At 37.8% G+C, this 19,525-nt stretch overlaps 1 protein-coding gene across 3 annotated transcripts in view; it reads left to right on the top strand.

Moving 5' to 3' along the window:
- Positions 1 to 339: 339 nt before the first annotated feature.
- SPAG6 (sperm associated antigen 6) overlaps positions 340 to 19,525 on the top strand; it is a 74,057-nt gene continuing 54,871 nt past the window's right edge. Inside the window, exons 1-3 of one of the 3 annotated variants that reach the window (XM_030837222.2) lie at positions 340 to 468; positions 548 to 643; positions 18,889 to 19,055. In XM_030837222.2, coding sequence (XP_030693082.1) covers positions 444 to 468; positions 548 to 643; positions 18,889 to 19,055 — 288 coding nt within the window. In that variant the 5' untranslated portion in view covers positions 340 to 443. Of the gene's footprint in view, positions 469 to 547; positions 644 to 1,333; positions 1,435 to 14,950; positions 14,985 to 18,888; positions 19,056 to 19,525 lie in introns of those variants that run through there. The other 2 variants (XM_060293680.1, XM_060293681.1) reach the window with 2 other exon arrangements.

The following is a 19,525-nucleotide window of genomic DNA, read 5'->3' as shown; positions in this document are numbered from 1 at the left end:
GCGACTCCATCGTAAAAGTTTGCTTGTCTCGCCGCACTTGGACCGGGTTCCTGGGCGCGTGGGGCTCCCTCCGGGTTCGGTCTGTGAAACTCCCTGACCTCCTGGCGGACTCCTGTGCCTATAGGGTGTGACCCTCGACGGCGCACTGCTCCCGCGGCCGCCGGGCGAGCTCCGCACGTCGGGGAAACAGCACAGGCTGAGCTCCCCGGTGGACTGTGACCGCGCACGGGGCGCCCAAGCACCGCGCCCTGACGTCACGCCCGGGACCGCCGTTGCCGCGAGAGGGCTGCGTTCCGGTTCCGGTCGGTTGCCCGGGAGACGCGGGTACACAGAGAGACCTGGCTCCCGTCGGAGTCCGAGCGGTCGCCACGGTCGCCCCCTCCGCGGACTCTCAGGCCGGGCGCGGACGAGCCGGGCGCCGCCGAGTTGGTGGCGAGGGCGCCATGAGTCAGAGGCAGGTGCTGCAAGGTAGGTCCGGGCGCCCCGACGGGGGGCGGCGGGGCCCAGGGGCCGCGGGCGGTGCGCTCCAGCGTGTCTCTCCCCGCAGTGTTCGAGCAGTACCAGAAAGCCCGGACCCAATTCGTGCAGATGGTGGCGGAGCTGGCGACCAGACCGCAGAACATCGAGACACTGCAAAACGCGGGTGAGCCCTCACCTCGCACTCGCGTCGCTCCACGCCCCTGACCTCGCCTCGCCCGTCGCCCCGCACCCCGGCCCCGCGTCCCTTGGTGCCGCGGCTTCGCCCCGCGCCTCCATTCCTAGTCTCCCTGGGTCCTTGGCCCTGCTTCGCCCCTCACCCCGTATCCGCGGCCCCTCGTCGCCCAGTGTCCCCGGGCTTCTCCTCGCCCCGGGTCCCCGTCGCCCCGCTCCCCAGCCGGCTGAGCTGTTGGGGAGCGGCAGGATGGGGACAGGAGGACAGCGTCCCTAAATTCCTCCAATCCACCGCGGAGGCTGTAGAAGCGTTCGATCTCTTTAGCGGGTCAAGTTTCCAGATTGGTGTGAGAGGGACCCGACGTCCCTATTTCCATCTTTATCGCAACCAAGCAAATGTCAGGTTGTCTGAATCTACCCTAATCAGACCCATTTTATCCGGATGCCCTGCCTTTGATCACCTTCGACTTGACTTTCTCACACCAAAGGAATTCCAGAGCAGTTGACCCGTTATTTCTTGTCTTGCATTAGCGAAAGAGCAAAGATATGCTTGAATATTTTCCAAGAGATTCCAAGTAGGCAGAGACCTAGCTTTGAGAAATCCTTGTGGTGCTGTTATTCCACGTCTCGATCCGAACTCATGTACACTCTACAGGAAGAGGAAGAGTGTATGCCTGTGTGTGTGATTTGCTTCTTATCTTTTAACATAAACAGAGAAGAAAATGGTGGTACCCTCCCCTCGTCTCTGTCTCTGATTAAGGATGATTCCACCACCATCTGAAGGTAGAATTTTATTGCTACTGTGTCATGAGAAATCTTCAATTTATGGGATGTGATCTTTAAAACTCATTAAATTAACACGGATTTGAAGAAAATTCAGAACATATTTCGGGGCAAGAATGTTTAGACATACTGTTTACTCTGTGTTTCTTTGAAGGGAATTACTACTGCACCTAGCTGGCAATTTCTTCTGTCACTGGGAGGGATTCTGGTGTTTATTATTGCATGTTTTTATTTTGGGAGGGGGATGTATTTAGAATAGGGAAAGTGTATTTTATAATCATTTAAAAAAACTTAATTTTGAGATATTTGTAGATTTACATGCTGTGGTAAGAAATAATATAGAGAGCTAGTGTACCTCAAAACTGTAGTATATCGCAACCAGAATATTGGTAAAAATCCAACAGTTTTTCAGTTTTCCTTGTACTTTAAGTGTATGTGTGCTTTTAGTTCTATACAATTTTATACCGTGTGTATCCATCACCACTATTGTCAAGATACTACTTTAATCACCACAAGGATCCCTTGTGATGCCTTTTTATAGCCACACCTATCTCCCTCTTGTTCCTAATGCTGGGCAACCACTAATCTGTTCTCCATTTTGAAAATTTCAGAATTTATAGTCTTTTGCTCTACCGTTGTTTCATGTGAATTCATCTTCTTTGTTCTGCACGTGTGTGTGTGCTTGTATGCATGCACGTATACTCCTCACAGTGCCCAGAACAGTGCTGGACACACAGAGTTTCATATATACTGACCATGTTAACTTCATTAGAGCATATTACATTTTTTGAATGTGCTTATTTTTGGATTTTTTTACCTTTCAGTCCTACTCAATGGCCTTCGTGAATGGACACTTGCTATTTACAAATATTTAATTTTCTGGACAGTATGTATACAGCTAAACTAAAACATGATTTCTTAAAAAGGGAAAATGATTGACATTCTTTTATAAATTTGATACTGAAATATGGATGTACAGATAACTCTTAAGATACAGAATATCATGTTTTAGTGTAATAGTGACAGATTATCTCTTCCCATAAGTATACAATGTAGAATATATTGTGGAATTTAATCAATCCAAACAGGCTAAGTCATCACCAAAGTATAAGTGACTTAGATATGGCATTCTTAAATAGCCACCTATTTCCGCTTATGGTCTGGCTTATGAAGGAATGGAATACAAAAGGAATATAACTTAATGTTTTGAAGTTATCTGCACTTGCCTAATATCTTGATGGAATGGTAAGATTTTTCTTTCCCCTGAGGAACTTATTTTAATGTATTTCATATTATCTAAATTCAACTTAAGCTCCCCTTTAATAACTTTAAATAGGGACAGATGAGTATTCCAATATATTTATTCTTTTAATTTAAAAAACCCCTGTAAGCTTTGTTATGAAAACTTCTCTTAATAGTCAACTTAACCATTTAAATGGTTTATTTTTAAAACATCACCATGGATTTAAAAATGCTTTTGAATGAGCCACAGTATGTGTACATAAAGTATATATTTTGATCAAGCTTTTTTTTTTTTTCAGTCAAGTGACTTCATTTTGGTATCATAAGATACCAGTGCATTTTATTCCTGACTTTGACATACTGTCTACATACCTGGGAGGGTTTTGTTTTCTCACTTGTCTTCCCTAATAAACTGTTTAAATACATATGTATCATAGATCCAAAATAATGTGAAAAAAAGTTTCCATATAGTATCATGATAAATCAGTAGTTTACTGGTTTAGAATTTTTAAATTCATTCAGTGTGAAAGGAATCTTAAAGGTGAAAGTTATCAATGAAGTTTTATTTCATTTAAAATCTCTGATCTTTCTCATTGTGTTTTTGATGTGCTAATGAGAGAATCTGCTCTATTAAATATGTCCAAAGTAATTATAAAACAAAGTGTTGCAAGATATCTTCTTCAGAGTATTTGGACAAAAATAAGTTTGAGTTCCAATCAAAATTGTTACTAGAAAGAACTGTGTACAATGTGTCTATAACCTAGAGTTTTTTTTTTTCCTCACTGAGATTTTGTTCTTTCTAAGTCAAAAGGACATACATGAAAACATTAAAAAGTTTAATGTTTGTTATAAAACCTCTTTATGCTCCCTCAAACCCTATATGTTTGAGCCATTACATCTTGCAGCTATTTAAAAATGAATTTGGATATTTCACCTCTTTGAATAATAACACATGACTTCAGTGGTAGTGATAATACATCGTTACTTGTACCAACTGTGGAATCTCAGCAATTGGAGGTGGTTGTTTAATTACAAAATATAAGAAAGGTGTTTTGTGGTATATTGGAGTACCAGGCCACTCTTTGGTTGTTTAGAAGGTCTTTTAAAATAAGCCAGTAAAAGCCTGAAGAACATGATTTTTAAACTGCTTAGCTGCACGAAATAAACTTCTTCTGAAGCAGCTATTTATATAAGAAAAGTGGGGGTAAAGTTTAAAATAATACTTTGTAATATTTTGCTTGTAATCTATATATAGCCAAACAGTAAACATGGCAAATCATAGTTATGCACATTTTCAGAAGAGTAGGAATAGAAAAGTTTGCCTATCACTTTAAATATGCACCTGTATGAAGCTAATTTCCAAATTGAGGCAATTTATTTGGTTCATAATTCAAGAAAATAAGTAATATATGTTGACATAAAATGATTTTAAATTGCATGTGTCTGGGGCAGGGTGAAAATCTTCATATTAATGATCTAGAACTTCAATTTGCTATGAGAAGGAAAAGCCTGTAGTAAACATTTATAATGTATTTAAAACACATCCTGGGAGGTACATGTACAATACCGAGATTCTCCTACAAAAACTATTGTTCCAAAGGATATTAGAACTGAAAAGATAATTAGTAAAGCAACTTCAGAAAACTTAAGCAATTATGCCATTTAAATTTGATGTATTTGCCAATATAAAAGGAGCCTTATACTTCTGAATGTATGATAATTAATTCAAAGCACTGACTTTTTCTTTAAGGATAGGGTAGGGATAGAGGCCTTTTCTTTTTTCTTTCTTTCTTCTTTTTTTCCCCAAATACTTAAGTGGAAAATGTTCCAGGGAGCTATAAAAATTCTGAATTTTTATGCACCTACCAATATGTCCTAAAAACAAAATTTTTCAGAATTTTATTCTGTGTCCCAAATCGTTGTTCCTCCATGGACATTTATCTGTTTTGTTATCTAAGCATTGGTACATAAGTAGAAAATAATGCAACCAGGGCTGGGATCTCACTGTTTTCTTAGGAAGAGTTTGATGACTAAAAAGAAAAATCCAAGCTGTAGATAAACCTGTAAGAGTGGGTTTTTGAAATGGCAGATTGTGGGGTTACATTTCAATGTCATAGATTAAATGTTTTTGAAAAGTTATTTTAGTGTTTCCTAAAAGCACTTTACATTCGTTGAATGTTTTTTCAAGACCTTTGCTCCTCTGACTACTAGAACCTTTTCCTACACTTCTTTGCCTGGTTAATTCCTACTCATTCTTTATGGCTCTGTTCAGATGTAGATTCCTCAGGGAAACCTTCCTTGAGCCCTCCCAGCGGGTTGAGTTTATTGATTTATCTTTCCCTGCTTCTAATAGTTCTCTTTCATAGTCCTTATCACAACTGTAATGGTTTAGTTTCTGCTTTCTCTACTAGATGTAAACTTCATGCCTAGCATAATGCTTAGCATAGAGCAGATGTTCAACATGTTTAAATAGAATGAAGGAAGGAGTAATTATTTTTCTAAGTGTTTTCACATCTCTTAGAAGATTAGATTCTTATAACAGCTCAGGTAAGTAGAGTAGGTATCTTGTTCACTGTGGTTAAAGCCCAAAGAAGGTTGGATAATTGCCCTCATCACAAAGTGAGTTAGTGGCCAAACTGGGACTAGGACCTGTTTCTTAATTGCTGTCTGACCTTGTGCTCTTTCTGTGTTACCTCAGAGGTATCAGGAAACTATTCCTAGATGTTCTAGGAGTTCCAGATAAACCTCAGTGTTAACTGTTAAAACAAGTCATCTATTTAGGCCTTTGGGTACCAGTGACTGTCCAGTAATTGTGCATAACTGCTTTTGAGGTCTCGTTGAGTACCATTATGGGATCTTGAGTGGAGGCCCAGATGCAGAGGACTAACTTTAATTGGTAACTACCTGGAGGTTTGAGGGAGTGGAAGTTGTATTTAGGGCTTAAACTGGCCTCAGAGCTCTAGAAGACCTTTTGGTTTCCTCTGGCTTCTAAGGAAAGTCTTATCAAACCAGAAGCTCTTTAAAATCACCTGGGGAAAAAAAAAAAATTAAAATCACCTGGGGAAAGTGTGTAATCCACTGGAAGTTGAGAACCAATAGAGTACTTGAGAGAGTTGTTGGACTGAGACCTGCTGTTATCAGGAAGGGTGCCCAGGAGACTTCCTCAGGGCCCAGGGAGGCCAGCTGCCCTGGGATTGACTGCCTGCTCTCCTGGGTGTTTTGAGAACATGTGAGGTAGAGTACAGTGAAGAGGGAGGCCCTTGATATTTGTTGGTTCGTTGATGTGAGTGTATACTCAACGCTTCCCTTTGTTCTTTATTTAATCACACTTGGTATGAAGGGCTTTTCTTCCATGTTCATTGGGGGCAGAACTTTGGGATTTCTACTGAGTAGATTTACTGGCCCTAGGAGAAATCCAGGGCCATACCTTGAGAAAACAAATTGGCCTTGTCTTGTAGTGGGTGGAATGGCCCATTTGAACACAAGTCAGACTTCCCTAATTTTCAAAGTGAAGTATTGGTTTTGCCATACACCCCAGTTTTCTATTATAAGGGTGGCTCAATTTGAAATTTATTGTTTATTCAAGTTCTGTTAAAAAATCTAGGTGAAAACAAATAATATTTGTGCTTGTGCATGTGTCTCCAAAGGAAATGATCTCTCTCCACTTTTCCATATATTCTGAGTTGTATCTCTGTGTCAAGTTAGAATCACTATTATATTATGTAAGTAGACTAGATTACATTAGTTTTCTATAAAAATGTCTTTGTAGAATTAGTCTAATAACTCTAAAAGTCCCTCTTTTTTTTTTGAGGGCTTATTTAAAAATAGATACTTAGACTTTCCCACAACTTTAAAAACCTATCATTGAAGATGTCCATTTTGCTGTTAAATTTTTTAATACAAAGATATACTCTTTTATTCAACCCATCTTTTATTAACTATTATGTTTCAAGTCAGGCCTAGGTATGATTTCAGGAAAAAAAAATTTGTTCCTGCTTCCTTTTATTTCACAAAGTGGTTCTCATTCTACTTTTGCTGCCACAAAACTCAGTGCTATGTTCAGAGTTCAGCTGTAGCAACTATCACTATATTTCTGATTTAAAAAATACCAGCCCCCGGCTCCACTCCATGGCTCTTAACTATTAACTTTGTATCCATATCTTTTAGAGTAAACTGTCTCAAAAAAAAGTAAACTAGGTAGAGTATGATTAAAACAAAGAATTTCATCTGAAGATAGATTTTTGAACTGATTGCCTTCCAAAAGTTTCCTCTTCAAATATTACCCATGAAACCTCTTGGAGCAGACAGTCCTTTTAGAACTGTCCTCTTTATTCTCTATACTGACCCCATTCCTAAACATTCCAATCTTCTCCAGGAAGATGGGTGTAATAGGTATATATTGTAAAAGAGAAAACACATTGACAGAAGAAGACAGAACTAATTTAAAATTTGCAGCTCTCTAGAAGACTTTAAATTAAAATAGAATTATATGTATGTGGGGTGGTTTTAGGTGAGGGGATAGTTTAAATGACTCATTTGAGTTCCTTAAAGCTTTATGAATTTATAATAATGACACTTATGTACCTGACCTCGTGTACCTAACAAAAGAACTATGAACACTTTATCCATTTTGTTATTTTAACTAAAATTTACCTAAAAAGAGAAAACTGCACATTAATTTTCAGAGTTTGTTCGTTCATCATTCAACAAACATTTACTGAGTGTCCAAGTGCCAGATGCATGCTTAGATGCTGATCATGCAAAAATTGAAGGCATAGACTCTGCCCGTAAGGAACTTATTTGCTAATGGTGAGATATATAAATACATACTTTTTGATAAGTGTCTGATATATAGACATACGGAACACATATGAAGGGTACCTAATCAGGTTTTAGGAATGAGGAGTGCTGGTCATGGGAGACTTTTAGGAGGAGGTGTTATCTGTACTTAATTTCTTAGGAGTTAGCTAGATGAAGAAATGGGAGAGGAAAACTGCATTTGGGTAGAGGGAACATTATGTGCAAAGGCAAATAGGCAAGAGAAAAGATGGTACTTGATAGAAAAGGCAGATGTTTAGGTATGGCTGGAACTTCTTGGGGTAATAGGACAAGAGAGAGGCAAGTCAGTGGCTGGAGAGGAAAACAGCCCTAATTATGAAGGACCTCATCTGAAGTTTGGATTTATCCTAAAACCTTTGAAAAACCTTTGAAAAGTTTTAACTAGAGGGATGGAGGGATTCATTTTGTGTTTTAGGGAGATGATTTTCACAGTAGTGTGGAGAATAGATTGGAGGGGATTGAAACAGGATCGGGAAGACCAGGTATCCATTTTTGCTATAGCAGTCATGCTGGATAAGAGGTCTGTCGGACTTGTGACTTAGTAGAAGGGGGCTGGCAGGGGCAGGTGAGGAGAGAGAGGAGTTCAAAATGACTCCAAGGAAAACTGTAATTCGAAAAGATACATGTACCCTAGTGTTCACAGCAGCATTATTCACAATAGCCAATGCATGGAAGCAACCTAAATGTCCATAGACAGATGAATGGGTAAAGAAGATGTGGTATATATATACAATGGAATATTACTCAGGCATAAAAAAAGAATGAAATAATGCCATTTGCAGCAACATGGATGGACCTGGAGATTATCATACTAAGTGAAGTAAGCCAGACAGAAAGACAAATACCATATGATACAACTTATATGTGGAATCTAAAATACGATACAAATGAACTCATTTACAAAACTACAAAACAGAAACAGACTCACAGACATAGAAAACAAATTTATGGTTACCAAAGAAGAAAGAGGGTGGAGGAGGGATAAATTAGTTTGGGATTAACAGATACAAACTACTATATATAAAATAGATAAACAACAAGGTCCTACTGTATAGCACAGGGATACACACACACACACACACACACACATCTGAATCACTTTGCTGTATACTAGAAACTAACACGACATTGTAAATTAAGTATAGTTCAATAAAATTGTTTTTAAAAATTGTTACAGCTGTCCACCTGGCAGAGGGTCCAGTACAACATAGGCACTCAATAAATGTTGAAACAGCTTTGGAATGGCAAACTTGTTGCCTGATGAAAGGCAGTCCTTCATGCTTTCACAATAAAATGACTTTTAGAAAGAAACAAAGAAACAAAATGACTCCAAGGCTTCTGGTTACTTAGGCAAATTAGCACTCTTCATTAATGGAGAAGGGATACAAACAGCTCAGGGGAAATGGCGATTTCACTCTGTAACAGTGCTGGGGTTGAAGTCTGTCTGGGAGATCTATGTGCCAGTGACTCTGGTAAGCAGTTTGGATAGATAGGGCTCTGGGGCTCAGGAGAGAGATCTGAAATGAAAATAAAGGCTTGGATATGTGGAACTTACATGTTCATTTGGAAACTATGTTAAAAGCCCATTTTATATTTCTTCACGTTAACTATAAACACGTAAGTTCTAATCATTTTTAACTGAAGTATCATGTAAATTGAACTTGCCATAACTTTTATGCTCTACATACTCACTCAGTATAAATCTCCCATATAGATGGTGGGGGCAGTGACCTAGTCAAGAGTCACAGTTGCACTGGACAAATCAGTGGAATTTCGGTTTAATACAGTAATCATGGAAGAGACCTACAGTAACGTTAATGGCAGAATCATGTGAATTCAAGAGATGGTATGCATTCTAAACCTAGCACAGAGGCCAGTTTTCATTGGTAAATGGGGCGACTGACATTGGAGAAATAGGAGGGCATAGACTCCCGAGCTATAAATAACATCTACCTGGTAGGATTGTAATGAGGATTAATGGGTTAATATTTGTAGATTTTTTTTAGAGGAGTGCCTGGAGATGCTCTAGAAGTATATGTTAAATAAGTGAGTACATACTGTGCTTCCTTGCCCTCTTAGAAGAGTTGCTACCAGTGAGAGGGTCAGTGATCTCTGTCTCATCTTCCTCTCACCCCTCCCCACTCAACAGTGACATGTCAGGTGTGGTAGTCCTTCACTCACAAATGACTGAATTGACAGTGAATCACCAAACAAAATTCAGAGGATACTGAAGTTAATGAGAATAAATTTAAAAGGAGAAAATATATTACCCTTGATCATAAGAGTTTCTTGAATCATTTATGATTACAGTTGAATTTTATGTAAAAAAGACTATATATACATTTTGTGATTCATTCTGACCATTTAAATAAATTATAAGGATCTTTGTGTGTTGTAAGGGATATAACACCTAAAATCATAATTGACTTTATAGTTATGGCAGTGAAAAAGTGTTTCACAGAAAGCAAGACAAATAGATATGTGATACCAAAATTTACTAATTCTTTTTTTTTTTTTTTTTTGCGGTACGCGGGCCTCTCACCGCTGTGGCCTCTCCCGTTGCGGAGCTCAGGCTCCGGACGCGCAGGCTCAGCGGCCATGGCCCACGGGCCCAGCCACTCGGCGGCACGTGGGATCTTCCCGGACCAGAGCACGAACCCGGGCCCCCTGCATCGGCAGGCGGACTCTCAACCACTGCGCCACCAGGGAAGCCCATAATTGACTTTATAGTTATGGCAGTGAAAAAGTGTTTCACAGAAAGCAAGACAAATAGATATGTGATACCAAAATTTACTAATTCTTAATCAAATGAAAGAGTAGTGGCCAGAGGTATATAATCATAGAGGATGAAAGAAATCAAATCAAGGCCTGAAAATTCTTCTCTAAAGAAAAGCAAGGGAGGAACACAAATATTTTCAAGTGAAAAATGACCAGTGAAGGAAAACGAGAACATGCTTTAAAACTCATCAGTGTCATAAAACTTGCTTCAGTAAAAATATAGACATGTAAATGTAATAACTTGTTAAAGAAATAAAAAAAACTAAAATCAGAGTAAAGCTGATGAGTGTAATTGGAATTACTCTGTGATAGGAGAGTAGGTAGTGCTTGTAATAGTAAAATCCAAGTGGATAGTGGTCTCTAGAGTCAAGACCACAAAGTGTTTCAATAAGAGTTAGATGTGCGTTCAGAACTGTGCTAGGTAATTTGAGAAATAGAAGAAAAGTGTAAAACATAAGCACTGCTCTAGAGATGTTCATTATTATACTGAGGAAGTAAGATTTATTCACATAAAATAGAGAACCACATAAATATCGAGGATGGCTACTGTGCTTTGCACAACTTCGGGAGTGCCATTTATATCATGGTCTATGTGAATGGCGTCCCCTGGATTTGTGCAGTATGCAGCCTGCCCAGCCACACATGGTGGGCCTGGGAATTATTCAAAGTCTTCATTTCCATTTATTTACTTCCCTGAGAATGAGTAGTGCAAACAATAAAGCTCCCCATAGCTTCCCATTTCTCTTAGAACAACATCACAGAAATCTTCATTTAACCTATAGCTAAACTTATCTGGCCCCAACCAACCTCTCCAGCTTTATCCCTTGCCGCGTCACCCCTCCCACTTTACATTTCAGACCAGTATAGATTTACCATGGCTTCTTCAACAGTCTGCAACAATCATGCATCCCTTGTCCAAGCCAGAAACTGGGAAGTATCAGTGATTCCTCCGTCTTCTTTACAATAATCAGTTTGTCTTTTAAATATCTCCTTAGACCTTTCACTTTTCTCTTTCCCTTTTGCCATTACTGTACTCCAGGCTATCTTCACATCTGGCCTAGGTTCCTATAATAGCTTCCTAAGTGGTCTTCTCTCTTTTCATCCTTTCTCCCCAGTGTAATCTGAGATGCTTCAGTACAAAGTGCAAATCTGATCTGTCACTGCACTGACATTAATGCTCAGATTAAATTTAGAATACTTAAAACAGTTCATTGGACCCTTCAGGACTTTTGTCTCTCTCTGTTCATCTCAGCCTTCTTTCTCCAACTCCTCTCTCCTCTCTTGTACTAAAGTCAAACTGTATTCTCAGTTTTGTCATCATATCAAACTCTTTTTGGTTCTGAGCTTCATTTATACAGTTTCTTCTGGTTGGAGTTCTCTCCAATCCCTACGCCTTCCAAATTTTTTCAGCAGAAAATCTGCCTGAGAGCCTTCAGATCTCAATTTAGATGTCAGTTAGCCTTTGCACCTTCCCTGTGTCCCTCAAAGCCTGGGTTAGATGCTCTACTGTGTTTTTGCAAAGCATCCTCTATTCCTTTAGTTGCACACATCATAATGTGTTGTTTATCTCTCATGACCCCTTTATGAGTTCCTTGAGGTCAGGGACAATTGTGTTTTAACACGTTGTAGATTCTTAATATTTCTTAAATGAATGGTGAATGAGCTATTCATTCCATAGTAATTGTAAAATACATCGTAGAAAAGGCTCAATCTGTGGGGCCGTGCAACCTTAAATATTTCTCCATTACAGTGTAAGGTACTGATTGATTAATGAGTCATCTATGTTAATAATAATAAAATGTTGATGAAAAATATGGTCAACATAGGGAATTGATTCCTTTAGAGCACTTTTATTTATCAGGCATCCAACTGGTGTTTATTTTGTCCTAGATAATCTTCCTAGCACTTTAGAAATTTTAGCTCATTTTAATTCTCACAACAGCTTTATAAGGTGGTCCTAGAATTTGTCACCATTTTACAAATGAGGAAACTGAGACACAAGTGGTTAAGTAATCTCGCTGAGGCCCCACAGCCAGGAAGTGGCAGAGCCCAGATTTGAACCCAAACAATCTCCCTCCAGATACATGCTATTAACCACCTCAGTCTTTTGTCTCTCAGCATAGGCAGTGATGTACCAAGTAGGGCAAGATTCCTTCTATTTCTAAAGCACGAAGTTTCTTTCATATTTTAATTGGGCCCCAACAGAATGTCTGAGTAACGTTGACGTTGATGGTTAAGGGTGAATCCTTTGCTGAGTATTGGTTAACTGTATGCAGAAATCACTTCTTCCAAAACTTGAATGAACTGTAGTAGCAGTTTCATAGTAAATGGATACATGGAAAGTAGTTTTAGATTAAAATAAAACGTATTGTTTGAGTTTAAAATTTTAAAGCTTTGTAAAATTTATAACAAATCTTTAACATATTTTATGTTTGTGATAATTTTGAATAAAATTGGAAAGTAAAAAATATTCATTTTAAGTCTAAGAAACAAGGAGGGGCCTCAAAGTACACTATCAAGAGAGTGAAAAGATGGCTCACAGAATGGAAGAAAATGTTTGCAAAGCATATATTTGATAAGAGCTTAATATTTAGAATATATAAAGAACTATAACCGCCACCAACAAAATATCCACTTCAAAACTGTGCAGAAGAGGGCTTCCCTAGTGGCACAGTGGTTGAGAGTCTGCCTGCCGATGCAGGGGACGTGGGTTCGTGCCCCGGTCCGGGAAGATCCCACATGCCGTGGAGCAGCTGGACCCGTGAGCCATGGCCGCTGAGCCTGCGCGTCCGGAGTCTGTGCTCCGCAACGGGAGAGGCCACAACAGTGAGAGGCCGGCGTACCGCAAAAAAAAAAAAAAAAAAAAAAAAAAAAATGTGCAGAAGATTTAAATCAATTATATTTCTTCAAAGAAGATAAACAAATAGACAATAAACACATGAAAAGTAGCTCAATATCACTAGTCATTGGAAAATGCAAATTAAACCATAGTGAGATACCCCTTCACACCCATCAGGATGGCTGTTATAAACAACAACAAAATATTAGTGAGGATGTGGGGAAATTGGAACTCTTGTAATTTGCTGGTGGGAATGTAAAAGGGTGCTGTCACTGTGGAAACAGTTTGGTGGTTCCTCAAAAAGTTAAGCATAGAATTATCATTTAGTCCAGCAATTCCGCTCCCAGGTATATACTCAAAAGAATTGAAAGCAGGGACTCAAATGGATACGTGTACACCACTGTTCCCAGCAGCATTATTCACAATAACCTAAAGGTGGAAACAACCCAAATGTCCATCAACACATGAATAGACAAACAAAATGTATATACATACAATGGAATATTATTCAGTCTTAAAAAGGAATGAAATTTTGATACATGCTGCAATAGAGATGACTCTTAAAAACATTATGCTAAGTGAAAGAAGCCAGATGAAAAAGGACAAATGTTGTATGCTTCCACTTATATGAAGTATCTAAAATAGGCAAAATAATAGAGACAGAAAACAGAATAGAAACTGTCACAAGCTGGGGGTAGGGGGAAATGGGGAGTTATTGTTTAATTGGTATAGAGTGTCTGTTAGGAATGATGAATAAGTTCTGGAAATGACAGTAGTGATGGTTGCACAACATTATGACTGTACTTAATGCCACTGAATTGTACACTTTAAATGGTTAAAATGATCAATTTAATGCTATGTATATTTTACCACAATTAAAACAACAAAACAAAAAAGTAACCAGGGCAACCAGAAATCTTTACTATGACTTAAATGAACCCAAAGAATTGTTTTTAATGGAACGAAGTTGAGATGTTAAATATCTTTATAAAACACCTCAGATTGAAGTAATATCTATATAAATTATGCACATGTAATATGAGAATGTTAGTTATTTTTTTTGTCTTTAGAAATGTTTGACCTTTTTTTCCTGACTTACGTATGCAATTGGCATGCAAAATTAAAGTGATTAGGGCTATGTTGTATTAAAAGGAATTAAGGGAAAGAGTTGTGATTATTTTGAGGCTATTCTATAATCTCTTCCACTAGATTATTAGTTTTTTGAGAGCATGAACTGCCTTTACTCATGTATGAGGTCCTATTTCTTGCCACTCGGTAAACCTTGATCTATTTTTTGAATGAATGATTAGCGAGGGTAGGATTAGCGAGGTTGTTTTTTGCAAAACTGGATTACAATGTAAGTATTAGAAGCAGTGTCTCCAGTATGGCACTGGAACAAGAAATACAGAAAAGAAACTCAAAGCTATAAAGTTGGGGGTGGGGAAGATTGTAAAGATTGTAAAGATTTAGCCTGTAGGTTAAATTTCAGAAACATTTTCACACCATTTAATCAATTTATATAGAGAAAACAGAATTGTTTTATAGATATTAGAGTATAATACAGGAATAATTTTTACTATTAGATATAATATTGGATTGGCCAAAAAGTTTGTTTGGGTTTTTCTGTTAGATGTTATGGAAAAACGCAAACGAACTTTTTGGCCAACCCAATATTAGCTAGTATGTGTTGGCTCCTTCAGTGGAGACCCTAATGAGTCATTAGCTGTTCACTAGAGACCTTGTCTATCAAATATTGTAGCGGTAATTCCGACTGTTGTAACTTACGGACTCTACATTTTCATGCATTCACTCACCAAGGATCAATCACCATGAATTCCTAATGGACAGACAAGTAAGGAAAATTTTCTTTTTATGTTATATATGCTTCTCTTTCCTTCCTTCTCTCCCTCCCTCCTTTCCTTCCTTGCTTCCTCAGTTCCTTTTGCATCATTATCTGTATATCTAGGACAAACCTGCAATTAGAGTAATAAAGTATGCTTAGCCTATGTAAGAGATAAAAACATGTCCCTGGGGACTGAGGACTATGAAGCACTAAGAGGCAATTCAAGGACTAGAAATTTGGGGCAATATTTTCTCTAATAAGAATGACCTTATTATTTTTTTTTAAGATTTTTTTTTTTGATGTGGACCATTTTTATTTTGTTTATTTATTTTTAAAAATTTATTTATTTATTTTTGGCTGCATTGGGTCTTTGTTGCTGGATGCGGGCTTTCTCTAGTTGCAGCGAGCAGGGGCTCCTCTTCGTTGTGGTGTGCGGGCTTCTCATTGCGGTGGCTTCTCTTGTTGCAGAGCACGGACTTTAGGCGCACGGGCTTTGGTAGTTGTGGCACGAGGGCTCAGTAGTTGTGGCGCATGGGCTTAGTTGCTGACGTGGACCATTTTTAAAGTCTTTATTGAATTTGTTACAATATTGCTTATGTTTTGTTTTGGTTTTTTGGCTGCGAGGCATGTGGGATCTTAGCTCCCCGACCAGAGATCAAATCCGCACCCCCCCGCATTGGAAGGCAAAGTCTTAACCACTGGACTGCCAGGGAGGCCCCAGAATGACCTTATTTAAACAGATATTTTAAATGGAAACTTTAGCTTTTAGTTTTATATTCAGAGATTTAAAATTTTTCAAAATTCTTACTGTCTGAACAAAGGAATATGATAGACCAGAAACATCTGCATAGAAGTCTAACTTTGATTTTGAATACTGGAATAGAAGGAAAGGAATTGTGTGTCATTTTATTGACCTTATTTTTCCTGGGCCAGATGCAGTAGAAAAAGGGAGGAGAAAATATACAAAGCAGAAAATTCCTTTGAGTATATGGACAAGTGAAATACATCTTTGGGGGTAGAATATCTTATTGCTAAAATGGCAAACTGAAAATATCCAACATTGGGAGACTTGTGGTGTGTTAGCTAAATATAGTAACTAATAATACATAATAATATAATAAGAAATATTATAAACTTAGATAAATTCATTCTTTAAATTCGTAACATAAAAGTTCAGAGTTCTTGCAGTTTAATTCAAAATTCTAGGTTGAATAACCCAGTATGGATTGATTTTCCATTTATATTTCAAAAGACAATAAGCCACTGCCTTCACATAATTATATCAAGTGAGGAGAAAAGGAAATACTCGAATCATCAGGGAAAAATAATATGAAACATATTTGTGATTCTCTTAAAACTATTCTGAGCATCCTCATTAATGTATTTATTATGAAACTTCAAATATATGTTAACAAATTTAGCTTTTCTTTTTTAGAGTATTGACTTGTTTTATTTAAAATGGTGCATATTCATTATAAAAAATATTAAGTTATACTCAAGAACAAAAACAAAAAAAACAACCCAATTAAAAAATGGGCAAAGGACTTAAATGGACAGTTCAACAAAGAAGATGTACAAATGACCAATAAGCACATTCACCATCACTGGTGATAGGGAAATAAAAATCAAACCACAAGGACATACCACTTCAAACCTATTAGGATGGTTATTCTAAAAAAAAATAACAAGCGTTGGTGAGGATGGGGAGAAATTTAAACACTTGTACTTTGCTGGTGGGAGTGTAAAATGATGTAGCCGCTGTGGAAAGCAGTTTAATGGTTCAATGGTGTGATGATTACACACCATTGTAAATGTATTTAATGCCTCTGAATTGTACATCCCAAAATGGTAAAAATGGTAATTTTTATGTTATGTATATTTTACCACTGTTAAAAAACTTAAATTGAGTAATAAAGCAACTACAAAGAAGAATCAACAAATTGTTTTATTTTTTATTTATTTATTTTTTTAAACATCTTTATTGGGGTATAATTGCTTTACAATGGTGTGTTAGTTTCTGCCTTATAACAAAGTGAATCAGTCATACACAAACCTATGTTCCCATATGTCTTCCCTGTTGCGTCTCCCTCCCTCCCACCCTCCCCATCCCACCCCTCCAGGCTGTCACAAAGCACCGAGCCAATATCCCTGTGCCATGCGGCTGCTTCCCACTAGCTATCTACCTTACTGCGTTTGTTAGTGTGTATATGCCCATGACTCTCTTAGATTCAACTTTCTAGAAGGAACCCATGTTAACGTTTGGTAGTCATTCTAATACCTTATTCTGTGCATTAAACTTTTTGTTGTGAGATATTACAGAAATTATCTCTATAAAAAAGTATAGAGAATAATATAAGCAACACTGATGCACATGGACATGCTGATTTGTTTAACATGAGCTGTGGCCTAGGCCTGAGGAGGGGCCTAGGCACACTTTGTGTGCCTGCAAAGTTAACCAGCCTGAGTGGGATGCAGACTTGCAACGGTGGCCTTCTGTAAAATGATCTAACCAAACCAACTTAGATGTAAAAATGATCACTAAAGGAAATTGGGAACTGCGAAAAGCCACAGGTCTCATCATTAAATGTTTCTGTGATAAGCATCATTATTCTCTGCTTATGTTATTTGGTAGTACCATTTATCTTACTTTGGTCTAATCCTATATGTTATTGTAAATGTTTTCCTTTTCTTTCTATTTCACATGTTTCTGGATATAACATTATAAAAGAATATTGGTAGTATGTATTTGCTTTTATAGGTCACTGGGGTATGTTTTTAAAGAAAAGATGTAATAACATCAAGTTGAATAGCCTGCTGTAAATTAAGTTTAGCAAGTCAAATTTCTAAACTTGTTCTAGTTTGAACTCTCGTCATTACCTTTTTTGTAATCTTAGACTAAAACACCGTCATTAAAGTACAAATAACAGTTGACTATTTTGCATATTTTATAGTAAGGCAAAGTTAATACAGAGTTGGAAGTATCCAGTAAAATGGCCCAAATGCAATCATGTTTCCCCACCTCCTCAATTTTCCATACATGTTACTTATTTAGTAAGTATCAAAAAAGAATGTCTGAATTGCTAACCTTGCTCCACCATTGTGTGAGAATTTCCCTAACCTTTCTCAGCCTCCATTTCCACATCTATAAAATAGACATGATAATAGGGCTTACTTCCTAGGTTTGTTATGAGAGTTCAGTGAATTAATATGGAAAATAAGTTCTTAAAACAATGCATGCACAAAATAACCTATAATATAAGCTACTTTTATTATTGTTGTTATGATGGTATTCCTACTATGTATTCAAGCCTAGAATGAATATTATGAGAGCTAGTATTGTGATTTATTTATTTGGAGATAATGTCAGAAATCTGAATTTGCAGCCCTTTATGAACGGGAGGCCCTAGCCAAATGGCCCTCCTAGCTCACCTAGCCCTGAAGTAAAGTTCAGTTGGAATCAGAGAAAAAAACATCGGAAGACTTGATTGAGAGGAAAGGACTGAACTGAGCCCTGAAAGATAGGATGTGCAAAGGCTGTGTGGGAGGGACCCAGCTCCCCAGCACCTGCCTCCCTGCCATGTGCTAGGTAGGCATTCTACTCTGTGCTTTACAACCTCTCTCTGCGTTCGTGACGTCACGCAGCTAGTGTTTGCCAAATCAGGGATTTAAACTCTGGTTCTCCAAAGCCTTTCTTATTTCCATGCTAAGCTGCTACTTTGATAATTACAGGTTGTATTATTCTGTGCCTTAGCCAGTTAGATGCTGCTTGATATCCCATTAGTTTTTAGTGCATGATTTTGTTGTTGTTGTTTTACTGATATATTCCCCTGAATTTTCCTATCTGCGTATATGCTGAATGGTATGCTTGCCTTTTAATTTAAAATTTGCTGATTTCTGTTTTCTCATAACTTAGGTGTAATGTCTTTGCTGAGGCCTCTTCTTCTGGATGTGGTCCCAACAATTCAACAGACTGCTGCTTTGGCTCTGGGGAGACTGGCTAATTATAATGATGACCTAGCAGAAGCAGTAGTGAAGGGCAACATTCTTCCACAGCTTGTTTATTCACTGGCAGAACAGAATGTAAGAATTTTTCAAAACTAAGTTATATGTTTTTTTGTTTGTTTTGGATTTAAAAAAAAATTGATAGTTTGGGTACAGTTGCAAGTTTGTAGGCATAGAATTATTAGGATGTTAATACAACCTTCAATTCTTTGAACTGCATGTAATAATACTTTTAGGGTATTTTACTTTGGGGCTGATAGGAAGCTTTTCTCCATTACTGTTAATATAAGGAGAAAACATATTATAATTTTTAATGGAATTATGCATAAAGCAGTATTTCTCAGCATGGGTTTATTCAAGTTATAGGATCAGTCTTACAAAGGTGTATGGAGCCCTGGGCAAATAAGTTATATACAATGGTGAAATCTGGTTAATGGACAATGTAAGAGACAGCTTTGAAGCAAGGGGAAGAGAAGCATCCAAAAGGAAGGAGAATACATGTAATGGAAGGTTTGCCAAAGCATTTTTTTCCAAGTATGAAAGCATGT

The sequence above is a fragment of the Globicephala melas genome, chromosome 2, assembly GCF_963455315.2.
Source record: "Globicephala melas chromosome 2, mGloMel1.2, whole genome shotgun sequence".
Taxonomy (NCBI): Eukaryota; Metazoa; Chordata; class Mammalia; order Artiodactyla; family Delphinidae; genus Globicephala; species Globicephala melas.
The sequence above is the reverse complement of the archived record's forward strand: the minus strand, read 5'-3'. Positions and strand labels throughout refer to the sequence as shown.